At 37.8% G+C, this 14,375-nt stretch overlaps 2 protein-coding genes across 2 annotated transcripts in view; both read right to left on the bottom strand.

Moving 5' to 3' along the window:
* Positions 1 to 1,016: 1,016 nt before the first annotated feature.
* LOC137281017 (uncharacterized protein C1orf50 homolog) lies at positions 1,017 to 7,485 on the bottom strand. Its single transcript, XM_067812180.1, has 5 exons — positions 7,366 to 7,485; positions 6,270 to 6,385; positions 5,107 to 5,193; positions 3,272 to 3,403; positions 1,017 to 2,202 (listed from the first exon to the last, which is right to left on the bottom strand). The coding sequence occupies exons 1-5, from the start codon at positions 7,397 to 7,399 to the stop codon at positions 1,966 to 1,968; spliced, it is 606 nt and encodes a 201-aa protein (XP_067668281.1). The 5' UTR covers positions 7,400 to 7,485; the 3' UTR covers positions 1,017 to 1,965.
* A 2,238-nt stretch (positions 7,486 to 9,723) lies between these two features.
* LOC137294158 (uncharacterized) overlaps positions 9,724 to 14,375 on the bottom strand; it is a 65,444-nt gene continuing 60,792 nt past the window's right edge. Inside the window, exon 3 of the mRNA XM_067825146.1 lies at positions 9,724 to 13,209. Coding sequence (XP_067681247.1) covers positions 12,893 to 13,209 — 317 coding nt within the window. The 3' untranslated portion in view covers positions 9,724 to 12,892. The remainder of the gene's footprint in view (positions 13,210 to 14,375) is intronic.

The following is a 14,375-nucleotide window of genomic DNA, read 5'->3' as shown; positions in this document are numbered from 1 at the left end:
TTTCAGGTTGTACCAACCTGGCAACCTTACTTGAATTATATGTTTAAGAGAATAAGTTTATTAACCTGCATGGAATCACTTAGCTAAGTCTGGTGCAGGTATATTAGTAAACAGCTACGTCTGGTACAGGTATATTAGTAAACAGTTCAGTCGAGTTCAGGTGTATCAGTTAACAGTTCAGTCGAGTTCAGATATATAAGAAAACAGTTAAATCTAGTTCAGGTATTTTAATGAACAGTTCAGTCTAGTTCAGGTATAAGTTAACAGTTCAGTCTATTTGAGGTATATCAGTAAACAGTTAAGAGTAGTGCTGGTATGAAAAAGAATGGTTATGCCTAGTACAGGTATGAAAGCAAACAGTTAAGTCTAGAACAAGTATATCAGTATACAGTTAAGTCTAGGGCAAGTATATCAGTACACGGTTCAGTCTAGTACAGGCATGTAAGCAAACAGTTACGTCTAGGACAAGTATATCAGTACACGGTTCAGTCTAGTACAGGCATGTAAGCAAACAGTTACGTCTAGGGCAAGTATATCAGTACACGGTTCAGTCTAGTACAGGCATGTAAGCAAACAGCTACGTCTAGGACAAGTATATCAGTACATGGTTCAGTCTAGTACAGGCATGTAAGCAAACAGCTACGTCTAGGACAAGTATATCAGTAAATGGTTCAGTCTAGTACAGGCATGTAAGCAAACAGCTACGTCTAGGACAAGTATATCAGTAAATGGTTCAGTCTAGTACAGGCATGTAAGCAAACAGCTACGTCTAGGACAAGTATATCAGTAAATGGTTCAGTCTAGTACAGGCATGTAAGCAAACAGTTAAGTCTAGGACAAGTATATCAGTAAATGGTTCAGTCTAGTACAGGCATGTAAGCAAACAGCTACGTCTAGGACAAGTATAGCAGGTGTAATAATTAGTATTTTAGGTTTGTGGACCAAAACTTCGAATCCAGTTCCATTGACACAACACTTAACATGGCCATCCATTAAAAGGACAAGAAAATACAAACTTCAGTTAAATATATTACGGTTTTATTTACTCCTATATACAAGATGACAAGTCCTTCATATCTAGACAAGGAACCTCCTCTGAACAATGAAGACTCCTATGTGAGACGTGATATCAGTCTCTTGTATTTAACTACTGACACACTGACACAAATGTCAGCTCTGTATCTGTCTATCACTGATATACCAAGGGAAACAAAACACTGAATTTCACTTTGGCTACAAAGCTATGCAAACAACATCCTCACTTCTTCAAACATTATTCAAATATCAATTTCTGTAAAATAAATTATACTTGAGGGTAAGAAAATATATCAATGTGCGCAACGGGCAAGAGCATGATGCCAGTCTTCAATAAAATCACTGACAGACACTGAAAAATAACTGAATGTGTATTTTTAGACTTTCACAAAAGTTTCACAATGTCTTGCTCTCCTGAATATCACAAACAGATTCTTATATACAGATCAACACAAATATACATTCCTGAGATAAACAAATCACTTTGTTGTTAAAAAGGCCTCAGCAATAATCTGACAATATCTGTAAACAGTCAAGCATGGGACAGACAATACCTTTGATCAACAGCATTGATCTATGCAATTATGGATACGACAAAAATGCCTGACCAACTGATCCCATTAGTCACCTCTTATGACAAGCGTGTGATATTGAAAACCAAAGTTGAGCTAATATGCATCCATACTGATACACAAATGCAAAATATAATACATTTTGGTTTATAAATTTCAACAGTTTGGACACAGAGACTTTGAATTATAATCCATTCATCACTGAATCAACTCTATGATTCAATAAACATTTTATCATTTAAAATGATAAAGTCCACTGCTTCTGCATGTCCAGTGAACAAGTGGTCAGTCAGTGCTACGTATACACATTAGTCCAGTGAACAGGCAGATAGCAAGCAGCTCATCTGACTGAGATTGCCTAATCCTTTTGTGACACATCTGTTATCTTTGCCTCTGAGGTGGGCTGTGGTTGGGCAGTCAAGCCACTGAAGTTGGGCGTGGCACTGTCAGTTATAGCTTGCTGTGCATTCAGGATTTTGTCTATCAAGGCAATTTCTTGTCCTCGTCGTTCCACATCATCCAACGGTGTCCAGGACTGGTCATACTCCAGACGGAACCCCCCTAGGAATTCATGTGGACATGAAGCACCCCACTCCTTAAAAATAAATACATAATGTGCAAAAAATACATGAAACATATTCCAAGAGTGCAGTTAGTTCAATCTTTAGCAAAGAATCATGCCCACACTTACAGTTAATGTCATGCATCATGCTGAATGCAAAACTCAGAGACTCAGAGAGCAAGGGACATAACTCTCTGTAGTAAACGAATCCAACTTGCTTCTAGGGTGAAATGCATAACTATCCAAACCTTGTGCATGGAAGTTTACTTACACCACAATCAGTACAATAAAACAGCATAATCATGAAGTACAGTCCGCTCTCGTTTATTCGACACTTGTGGTTGCAGAGCGATATGTCGGATTAATATATTTGTGTGATAATATCAATGTTTACAAAAAGGTCATGATCGTCATTCTGTTGTATGTGGATCCAAAAAACAACATCCAGTTATCTTCATCGTATGTAAAAGTATTCACAGTAATGAAAAAAATAATAACAATAACAATAACATTCTTGTTATCACTTATTAACATTCATAGATGGCATAACATACATATAAAATCATATGTACCAGCCATGTGTGACTGTTTGTTTATGGTCGGATTATCTGACTGGCTGTGTTCACTGCTGGATTACTGAAAGTTTTTACAATGTATTTGCAATAATTACTTGCTAGATTGGTATGTTGGAGTCGGAATGTGAGAATGTCAGATTAACAAGAGCATTTATCACTGTTTTAAATGGTTCCCTAGCTTTTGGTTGGATTAACATGATTGTCGGATTATTGAGTGTAGGACAGACAAGAGTTGGCTGTATATGCATACAGAAATGTGGGACACAGGGGACTCTGTTATTTTAGTCACCATGATTAACAGCATCATATTGTGCCTTGAAATCTACTTCTGTACTTTATCGTCCATACAGGTAATATCTGTTACCATGGATAAACAAATGCCTTAAAATATAGAGTACTGCCAGATTGGCAATTCATTGCTATGGTTACATCAGTTGCCTACCTGTGGTGACAAACTTGGGAAGCATTTCTGTCCTGATTCCCTCTCAAACAGGTAAGATGTTACCATGATCACAACAGTTACTTACCTGTGGTGACAAAATGGAGAAGTACTTCTGGCCTGATTCTCTCTCGAACAGGTAATATGTGTTTCCGGGCTTCTTCACAAAGTTACAGGCTACATGATGAAGCAGAGCATTCCTCTTAGCCTCTTCCAACACCTGAAAACCAATTGCAGTCATTGTCTATGTTGTTATTTTTATTCGAAAGAAATGTACATGTTAATTATTTGCATATGCACTAAGGGATATTTCATAATTTATGACTGGGGTAATGATAAGTGTAATTGGGGGTCAGCCATTTTCCCCTCCCTCCCTCTCTCTCTCTCTCTTTCTTTTAAAATTATGCTTAAAAATAGGGGAAGGGGTGGGGAATCACTGATTTTGTACAGGACATGCAGGTGGAGTCACTTACTTTGTATGTAAATTTTAAGGTTGGTCATTCAAACAGTACATGCTGATCACCATCACCTCAGACAACACCACCCCCATCGCACCAACCCCCAACCCTGTGCACTTAAATGCATCTTCAAAACTTTCTGAAATTTAAACTGATCCAATCAATGTTAAGGTGTTTTTCCATTAGTCTGCAATAATGAACTGATTTCTACACAAACAAAAACAAACTGTAAATTCTTTTAAAGAATGGTAAACCGGTCCAAAATCTTTCTGTGACTGACCATTGGAAAGGATGATAAGAGCATTACATTAGAATGTATATGTCACCACATGTCAGATCTGCTGGGACATTTCAAAGCCTCATAACTGATACTGCTAGGAAGGTGATTGTATTGATGGTTACATGTGGGTAAAGTGTTGTGGGTTCTACTACACTAAATCAGAATCACTTGCTCCCTGAGCCAGTATCGTTTGTGAACAACTCAAGAGACAAAGATATGTGATTGGATGAAACAGTGTAAGATATTTTTGTTTTTAAAAGCACATCCACCCAGTAATTAAAAGTGACCAAAATTTTAAGAATTTAGTGCTGTTAGTGTTATTACCATGATTTAAGCTAATGTTTGTGCAGATATTTTCAAGTAGGTGACATTTGGTGCAGAAATAGGGGTTGGTGTGTTCAGCTTCCTGAGTTCAGAAAATTAGCGTGACAAGTTGGCTAGAAACTGTGTTTTGTTGCAGTTAAAAGGCAAGACCAGACATTTTCATAAAAAACTTATAGAAGTCTGTGAGAAAACAACTGGAGTTGTGTAACCTGTAATGAGACATAATGTTGACACACCAAGGGAGATAACTCCAGTTAACACACATTCCAGAGAGTGTGGTCTGAATGGAGAGAACATCTTTAGGAAAAGTCACATAGAATGACTCAATGAGCAAAAATCTGTTGATTAAAATTTTTTTTTTTAAATTATCTTGGAAAAATATATACTAGTAATCAATGGCAAACATATTTCCCTGGGTTAGTTTGCATGAGACATGAACCATGTGTACCACATTACACACATATGTGAAATTTTATAAATGGCTTCGCTGGTGACTTCTTCAAAATAAAAGGGAAAGTTTTCAAACACTGGACATTGACAATATACTTAGGCTGACAATGTTTTGGCCGACTCTTTTATTACAGATGATGTACTTAAGCAAAGGATATTCGCTGCTTTAGACACTTGGGTTTAACACCACTCTGAATAGCATTCGTGTTATATCACAGTATGTTAACTGTGGGACAAAAGCCTGAAGTGAGTCAAACTAATAACCTCATGTATGGAGCTGCCAAACCAAGTCAAAGATTATTTGCTACCTGGGACTCTAAACCAGAGTCACATGTTTCAAAGTATACGTAAGGGGCGACTTGGAAAATCTCGCTTGAGGCAAATATCTTGACAGGATTTAGTCGAGGATACCTTTCTAGCCTGTTCCTGTAGATACCGTATTTGGTCTGCTATAACTGTCAGCTTGCTCCCAGCATTAGCTCGGGTAAACTCATCCGCCTGAAATCAAGCATCTGTCATTAGAGACACAAAACATCTACATACTCTGTAATAAGCTCCACATGAAATAATATACATATTGTATATAAAATCTAATTTTATGAACAACACGAAAAAATTGAGAAGCCTCCCTGGCACAGAGACAAGCAGAATTGTTTGGGAGTCTAATTTTAATAATGTTTACAAAAACTTGCAATCATCATCAGTATGTATACCTCATGTTGTTTTGATGATATTTTACCACCCAAACTCCTTACATCGTGAAAAATTGAAACAGGTGATTAGTAATTGATTATTCAAAGGTTGTATGTGCAACAATGAATGTGGTGAGGTCTATACCTTGTTTACTCTTAAATTACCATGACAACAGTTGATAAAAGATTTGGGGGGGAAATTATAACATATTTCAAGCAATGATAATGCTCTGAGCCAAATTTTTAGTTTTCTAATATTGTATTGTGCAAGCACGACAAGAGTCCTCTCAATAACTCCTATATCAGTCTGAAAATGATCTTTAGAAGTCCCCCAAAATAGACAAAAACTATCCACATTTTCTTGTGCACATTATTCAATTCCCAAGTGAGTATTATCATGACTAGCTAAACCATTTTGTCAGTTTTGAAAACAAATTTTACATATTATGAGGTATCTTTACATGTTGAATATGCTACACACAGTATGCAAAATAGTTTCCATGTGTTGTTAGCCAGTCGAGCTAGCTATGCCTGAAAGTTACTATCCCAATAATTCCGTAGTTCGAAATTTTAATGTAAACATGTTTCATCATGAAGCTGCTAATATGATGAACATTTTTATCACTATCAGGCCATTATCTTGCATGATTTGAAATTGTGTCATAACCTTACAAATCTGAGAAAGTTACACATTAACAAAAAGACACCATGAAAATTTCCTAGCCAGTCAGGCCAGTGACTGCTGAGATTTACTGGCCTGATGGCATTTTTATTATCCACGGGCTCGCAGGCCAGTGGTTATTTTGCATGAATCTTTCTCTGTGCACTTATTACAGTGAATATGGTACACACCTAATACATGTGATGTATAAAGATACTGACCTTCTGCACCTGCATGGCCAGCTCCACCAGGTCCATGGGATCAGATGTCTTGTTGGCATGACGAGCACTGACCAGCTTGACCCCACCTGGGCGGCTGCTGCTCTCCACCAGGGACACTTGCAGCAACAAAGTTCAAGTATTGGCTGTTAAGTATTGGACTTGGACAGCATTAATATGTCTTTGTATGTGGGACACAATCAGGTCCCAAGCAATGAACACATACACTTCTTGAATAACAAAGGAGTTTTCATTCAGCAATATTGCCATGACTGGAATCCATAACTTGGAATAGTTTGCAGCACTGATTGAAATTTATTGAAATTTGAATTTATTTGTTACATTGATATATATGTATTCTGCTGAACGAAAGGCCCATGTCTCAGGAATTCCTGTATTTCATTAGGACTTGTTGGCATTCTATTTCTGGTGTTGATATGCTGGTGTTAATTAATGTTTGCATGGTCAAAAAGAAAATGGCTATGGTTTTAAATTTATCATCAGATTATTATTATCTGATTATGGAACCCTTCTACATGTTTCTCATAGCTGGAATTAAATTAATTAAGCTGTTTTCAGTGATTATATAATTGCTACATCAATATATGCAAGAAAATGTGTACCGTTATATACATGCCCATGCTTATTTGAACCTCTCATAAAATTTACTTCCAAATTGGTATATATTATGGTTACGGCCGTTTCATTATTACGAAAATGCTTTCGTCACATTTCTTTTGTTAATGTAATAACCATCGAAGTTCTCACGCAAAATGAATTACCTTATGCAACAGCATGCAGGGGCATTTCCTTCGACAGGATACATATTTAATATAACAAAAATACAATTATGTTTGTAACAACAATTCAATCGATCTGCAAATATTTCCAAGCTAGGAAATTCGAACTGCATTACGAGTGATGAAAAAGCCATGTAGCGGCTTCGGACACTCTACAAATCTGGCTGGAGTTACTTCCCTTCTGAGGAAATACATGTTATGAAACTCGCCGGTAGAAGGTGCATCAGTTAACAATGTGTTGATAAGAAGACTAAAAAGATTCGCGTAGACCGGTTTTTCCAGAACAATCAGATATATACCTGCTGTCAAATTCGGATCTGTAGGACGTGACATGTTCCCCTCCTAGCGAGTGTCAACACAGAAATGAACACTCCGGAAGTAGCAGAGGACTTATATAGCATGGATGACGTCACAAACAAGTAACCAATCAAGCGTTAGAAGGGAGCGGTTATTGAATGAAATGTGCATAATTAAATGACAGAAAATGAATCCTGCCCAATTAACTTTCAGTTACAACCCAGCGTTTATTGCAATTTTAGGAAAGCTGACCCGGAGACTGATAAATCTGAACATATTTCAATGTGTGCTTCGAGACATCTGCCGGCATAGTTTCCGTACAACTGAACTGGACATGTTATGTAAATCGCAGGTCTGGGTCTTAATATCATTTCCAAGCAAACTTATGAAAAAATTAAATTCTCATGAAAAATAATCTTCAAAGCTTCAGGTGGAATATAGTGTTCAGGGAACCTTTCAGGGTCTTAAGTATTGTCGATAACTATTTCAATAATCGGCATGTGGCTGTAGATGCCGTTCCTTTTTCGAGAATCCACTTATAAACCTACCGGGAAACCTCTAGAGCCCTTATAATTTCGTTTCGTTATTCAATTGAGCTTTTGTTGAATGCTTGGATTCGTTTCTTTCACCTAATATCAGATTACAAAATGGCAGTCTCTGAGCAGATATGGTGACCATGTGCGCGAGCAACTGAAAATATATTTTCTTATCAAACATTAACCCGTTTCAGTCCTGAAAGTAGGCCATGCTTGAATGGTTAGTAACCAACCATCTACCTCTCGAAAAACATTAACGTTTTCCTAATTTTAGGTCAGTTTAATCTCCACGAATTCTAGCTGTTGAATGATCACCTAAGAAAAAGATGACCGTGGAACTGTATTTTAGTTCTGTTTCATTTCATATTTGTGTATTTTTTTCTTAATTAAATTAGCAATACCTTATCAACAATTCTGCTTTCATCTGCATTCCTTCCGTAGCGTTTACTCGTTTGCAGTAAGCGTTACAACCGTTCGTAAAATGTCTCTATTACGTATAAATGTCTCTGTTGTGATCAAGCCTGAAAAACACGATCTGTAGCATCTCCATGGGCATCTGTATGAACTATTAATACCCCGGAATCCCAGCGTGTAGACGGTGTACCAAGTACGGGAACGTACACGTGTTATTATTTATATGTTAACGTTACTGGTAGGTTACTACCATGAAGATAAACGTGTTATCCCTGGTGGGTTGCTGCTATGAAGATACACGTGTTATTACTGCTGGGTTGCTACTATGAAGATACACTTGTTATACCTGTTGGATTGCTGCCATGAAGATACACGTTTTAATACTTGTGGGTTGCTACCTTGGACATTCACGTGCTATTACTGGTGGGTTACTTCTATGAAGGTGCACGTGTTATTACTTGTGGGTTGCTGCCATGAAGATGCACGTGTTATTACTGGTAGGATACTGCTAAGAAGACACACGTGTTATTGTTAGTGGGTTGCTATTATGAAAACACACGTGTTATTACTGGTGGATTGCTCCTATGAATATACACGTGTTATTAGTGGTGGATTGCTATCATGAATATAGACGAGTTATTACTGGTTGGCTACTACTATGAAAACACACGAGTTATTACTGGTTGATTGCTCCTGTGAACATACACATGTTATTACTGATGGATTGCTATTATGAATATAGACGAGTTATTACTTGTGGGTTACTTCTATGAAGACACACGTGTTATTACTGGTGGATTGCTTTTATGAATATAGACGATTTATTACTGCTGGGTTGCTACTTTTAATGTAGGCGTGTTGTTACTGGTGGGTTGCTTCTATGAATGTGCTCAATTGTTACCATCTTTTATTCCATTAAGTTTAGTTATTTTAGATAATCAGTTATAAGCAAAACCTTTCTTCTCTTTCACCATGGTATTGTTATGTATTTGTTATGAATTTGTTGATATTTAACGTGTGAACTCTGTGAGGATTTCCGTGAGGGTAAAACAGTTTTTGTCTTTGTCTTGCTATTAACAGGGCTGAGTTTTCCACTGTTGCTAACACGACAGTTCCTAACTGTTTATAGCACGGTATTTCTCCAGTGGTACTACCACGACATCTCTCCAAGGTCTCCAGTGTTACTGCCATGACAGCTAGCTCTCCAAGTACTCCAGGGCTTTTACTGCGACAGGTCTCCAAGTTATCCAGTGTTAATGCCACGACAGTTCTCCAGCGTTATAAACATGATAACTTTCCAAGTTCTCCAGTCTCACTACCAAGATACCTCTCCAGTGTTAGTACCATGACACCTCCCTCTCTGATGACTGTAGTTGACTTCTGTATGTTAATTATAACAAGAGCCAAAAAGTAACAATACACTTTAATAGTGACATGTTCTTTACATACTGATACAACTGGGTTGTTTATTTCTAAACAGAGAATTATATACACCAAAGGCATAGATCACAAAAATAGAACTGGTCATTTAATGACAAAATAGATTCGTTATTACAGACGTGTTTCCCTTCAATTTAAATGACGCAGATTTTACGAGACCGTGACTTTGTGATGACCTAAGGGCGTTATCAGCTGGTGTGCTGGCGACACAGATATAATGAAGCGCACGTAAAATATGCAACACTAACGTTAAATTGAGATTTATTACTTTCTGGTGTTATTACATCACGTATCATCATTTCCATGCGCGGAATTCAGAGGGCACGTGAAGAGATGGAGTCGTCTGGGGAATTTTCTGATCAGCCAATGAGCGTCGAGTTTTAAAATAATTGTCACTAACGCCCGAAAACGAGCTAAAAGACTTTTCGCTAATGTGCGTACAGTTGCGGTTAATAATTTCGTTTCAGAGCTTCATGTTATCTACACCCAAAAGAGAGAATCACCAAAGGCATCTTTACGTGATTTGTAGGTTCTTGTTCGTTGAAGTCGTTTGTTTCCCGAATCCAACTGAAAGCTTACATCTGACTGTCTGAAAAAAGACTCATCAAATCGTTTATCAAGAATGGGCGTATTTGTGACCAACTCGTGTTTTTCTCCGGAAAAAAACCTTTTTCGGAGTTTACGGAAAGGGGCGAGTGGCGACGAATAGAATCAGCGGTTACTGGTCATTCAGGGTAAATCTATGGATTTGTATTTAGATTTGCACTAATCGTATCGGAGTATTTTTATCCATGTGAATCATAAACAGTTATCACATGCTGCAAAATCGGCATTTCCTTGGTGTATGTTGTACGATTATAGGATAGCGACTTGGGATTAGTGCATTGTAACAAGTGGACACAAAACAGTCGAAGTTTAAACACAAATTAAGCTATAATTAACAAAATCTTTCACAAGGGCATTTGACGATGAACTACATTCCTGTCTCGTATTAAAGAACAGGCAGTGCATAGAGCGAAACCTAAACATTCTGGATGCTTTTAAAATACAGTCATACACCATTTTGTCGAAATATAGGGGACTACGCAGTTTCTCGAATTTCGAGTCAACTGCAAATGATGATTAATAACCAGTAAAGGAATATGTAATATCAAGATTTTACATCGACAATCGCGAATGTAATATGTATAGAAGTTGGAAGAACATGACGCTTACATGGATAGTAACGTCTTCATTGCTTGTCACGACCTTTCTTAGCAACATTTCAATTGCCTCATCATCACATGAAAGATGACCCGGGGTAAGAGTGATCCTTGCTGCAGACAATAAAGACGCTCTTAGACATAAGAGTCATGTCGTGACGCTTCTTTATATGTTCAGTTGTCATGACTTGAATACTCAAAACTATTAAACAAGCACACGCCAACTGAAAGTCCACCTTCATTATTTCTATTAATTTTGAAACCTTCTACTATTTTTCCACCCCAAAGGTCATATAGCTTGTAGACATTAAATAATACTGATGGGTTAGTACTCTTTGTAGGGTTCACGAACACCTTTGTCTAATGTCTAGAAATAGTCATAAGGACGGATCTCATTGTGAGGCAACATCTTTTTGACATTTAGGTTTACGGATCCACTTAAAGAAAACAAAACAAAATATCACATTAACTCCAATTAAAAAACAATTTTTTTTCGCGCCAGATGTTGTTATATTTCTTCATAATATATACATAAATAAAACTACAGAATACGTGATAGGTGGTGAAATGAACAGTATAAGATCTGGATTATAGAGTTGTAAATTTAAAGGTTTCCAGCGAAGACTCATTCCAACACGTGTAATTGTACATCTTCTCGCCTTCGACTACTGTTTGCTGACTTTACACTAAATATTCACTATATTGCGATAGATTTTCGACCTCGCCCGGCTAACTGATTAATAAAGATCCGTAAACAATATATTTCAAACGAAATGTGCCTTACTAAGTTTAATATTAACGCAGAACGCGTACGTATCTCTTAAATGCGAGTAGTAGTTCAAACACATGCCGATATGCTAGACCAGCTACTCAGATAGTAAGCACCCAGCACTAAGCAGTAATAGTCAGATGGCTGAACATGGCACAGTGTAGGATATGCGCTATATACAAACATGTTTGACTGTTTCCTTGTATGATGAGACTGAGAGAATGCCAACAGTAGTAATACTTAAGTATTACGACAACACACATGGTCGAAACCCCTACAATCCGAATGCCCAGCGTACAATGTATATTCATCTAGGTACGTACATACGCCATTTGCTTACATGTACATTTATCAAGTTAACTTTTCTGTATGGTAAATTATTCATTGTTATTGATTGTCGCAATATTCTTACTATAACAGTAAATCATCGATTATGGGCCAGACAAATAATCCAGTGACTGATATCGAGAACGCCGATCTACACGATTTGGACACGATGACATGAAAGCAAAAGAGAGAGGGAACGTGACTATCCGAACCTCTTCGTCCCGTGATTCAAATTAATGTGGTTTATTTAAATGCAAGGACACCGTCTCTGGAAGCACAAAGTGACATATGACACTCACATCTTAGACAATGACTTTACCAAGTATTGATCTATACTGGACAAAAATAGTAAGTTTTGTATGTAAATTTTGAAATTATGAATAATGATCGATCCATTCATTGAAACACTGATAAAATATCAATAATAAAAATACCACTATCCCTTATTTATTTTGTCCAGTATAGTATGTGGCTACGACATTATGGTGCAATTTTGGGTATTTTACAAATTGGGATATACAGACTCGCTGACTTGGTTGACACATGTCATCGCACCCCAGTTGCGTAGAACGATGCTCATGCTGTTGATCACTGGGTTGTCTGATCCAGACTCGATTATTTACAGACCGCCGCCATATAGCTGGAATATTGCTGAGTGCGACGTAAAACCAAACCCACTCACGGACTATGGTAAAAATGTAACAAAATACACACTGTTGTCATTCTTCAACAGTCTCAGCAGGCAGGAACAATTGATATGAATAGTGAACTTTATAAAGCAGTTATGGAACATAGGAGGATGTCTGTGGTGTATTGACATACGACCGATTCAGGAACAACATCACACCAACGTGGTACAAGGAGAAGATAAAAACATAAAATGTGCCAAGATTATAATCAATGCAGAGGATATTAAAAGATGAAACGAAACGAATACATGAGAGCAAGAATTTTCATGTGATTTTTGTGGAACTATTTCTTTTATGTAGGGTGGTGGTAGTGTCTTGGTTTCGAAATAGTCCTCTTCATCCGCGTTCATGCCTTCCGGCGCATTACACAGATTCTTGGAGCAGACGCATATTCGTGTGTCGACCCTTTGAATACATCTGTCCACTCTGTAACGGTTGTCGTTCGCGCAGACGTATTCTACAACCGAACCTGTGGAAAACAAACAAGATATGTCCGCTTAGTGTATGGTGTGTATTGATATTACTATTGATTTAGTTACGCGGTGTTTTGAAGCGGTGCACGGGACTGTAAGGCCTTTCTAAATTCCGTATTTCCCGTGACACCCTTTCTAAACACCGTGTGACGAATTTAGTATCCTTAACATCTTTTAATTTAATTTAATCTTCAAACAACAATGTTCAATCTTCGGCAGAATGAGAATAAAGGGGGATAACTCGGGATTGCCTAGTTTTTGATAAATAGAATGAGGTTTTGCAACACGACGGTTTTGCAAGTGAAATACAGAAACAGCTTGGATATATTTATTGACACAAACAAATAAGAAATTCTGGCAACAATTTCATTACTCTCTTTATGCTCATAATTGTATACACTTTCGAAGCGATCAGCCGTTAGGCAACCATGGACATTCCATAAAAGGTCAAGGTCATTCGTACAACCTGTCCGTCGCCGTGGTATTGTTGGACATTTACTAAAATCATCACAAAACCTCCAACAATACCAGGGTGACGACTACTATTTCATTGAGCTATCCTTCAGCCTCCTGAAGAGACTCGATCCCACATCTAAGTCCAGGAAGCACGCAGTGAACGAACCACTGAAAACATTTGACACTAGGTGTTCGATGAAAGGGAAACCACCTGTCTCTCACTATTTGCACTGAAACAGCAGATCAACATCTTGTGACTGTAAATAAATACATCGCAATGGTGAACTTGCTCACTAAAATACTAAAATCAATCTAGACTGTCTTAGCTTCCTTGTACCATTTGGTTTCAAATTGTCTGTACCGGTATCTAATCGCCAGCCCGCAAAGTCAGAAACCCGATCCACCCAGCCACTCAGAAGGGACCACTTTCAGCAATATCCCAGCAATATACCGGCGGGAGACACCAAAATAGAATTCACACATTGTACGCACGTGTGGAATCGAACCCGGGTCTTCGGCTGACGAGCTAATGCCTTAACCCCTAGGCTACCCCACCGCCCATTAGTTTATGAGCGAGGTAAACAAATAACGTAATCTGTATAATATACTTTAGAAGTCGGTATTTGTGAAAGACGCTCGGGAAGTCTTTGTAAGCCTCTGCGACTACGTGGGTTCGGTCTATAGCTTTGTGTGTTTCCGATGAGGC

This window comes from Haliotis asinina, chromosome 1, assembly GCF_037392515.1.
Source record: "Haliotis asinina isolate JCU_RB_2024 chromosome 1, JCU_Hal_asi_v2, whole genome shotgun sequence".
Lineage (NCBI taxonomy): Eukaryota > Metazoa > Mollusca > Gastropoda > Lepetellida > Haliotidae > Haliotis > Haliotis asinina.
Note: the sequence above shows the minus strand (reverse complement) of the source record. Positions and strands in the feature narration are given on the sequence as shown.

Excerpts from the sequence above, each read along its gene's own strand:
- LOC137281017 (XM_067812180.1), bottom strand. The coding sequence starts at position 7,399 with ATGTCACGTCCTACAGATCCGAATTTGACAGCAG. Across the intron at positions 6,386-7,365 it reads AGATCCGAATTTGACAGCAG|TGTCCCTGGTGGAGAGCAGC; the intron begins GTATATATCTGA and ends TGTTGCTGCAAG. Across the intron at positions 5,194-6,269 it reads TGGCCATGCAGGTGCAGAAG|GCGGATGAGTTTACCCGAGC; the intron begins GTCAGTATCTTT and ends GCTTGATTTCAG.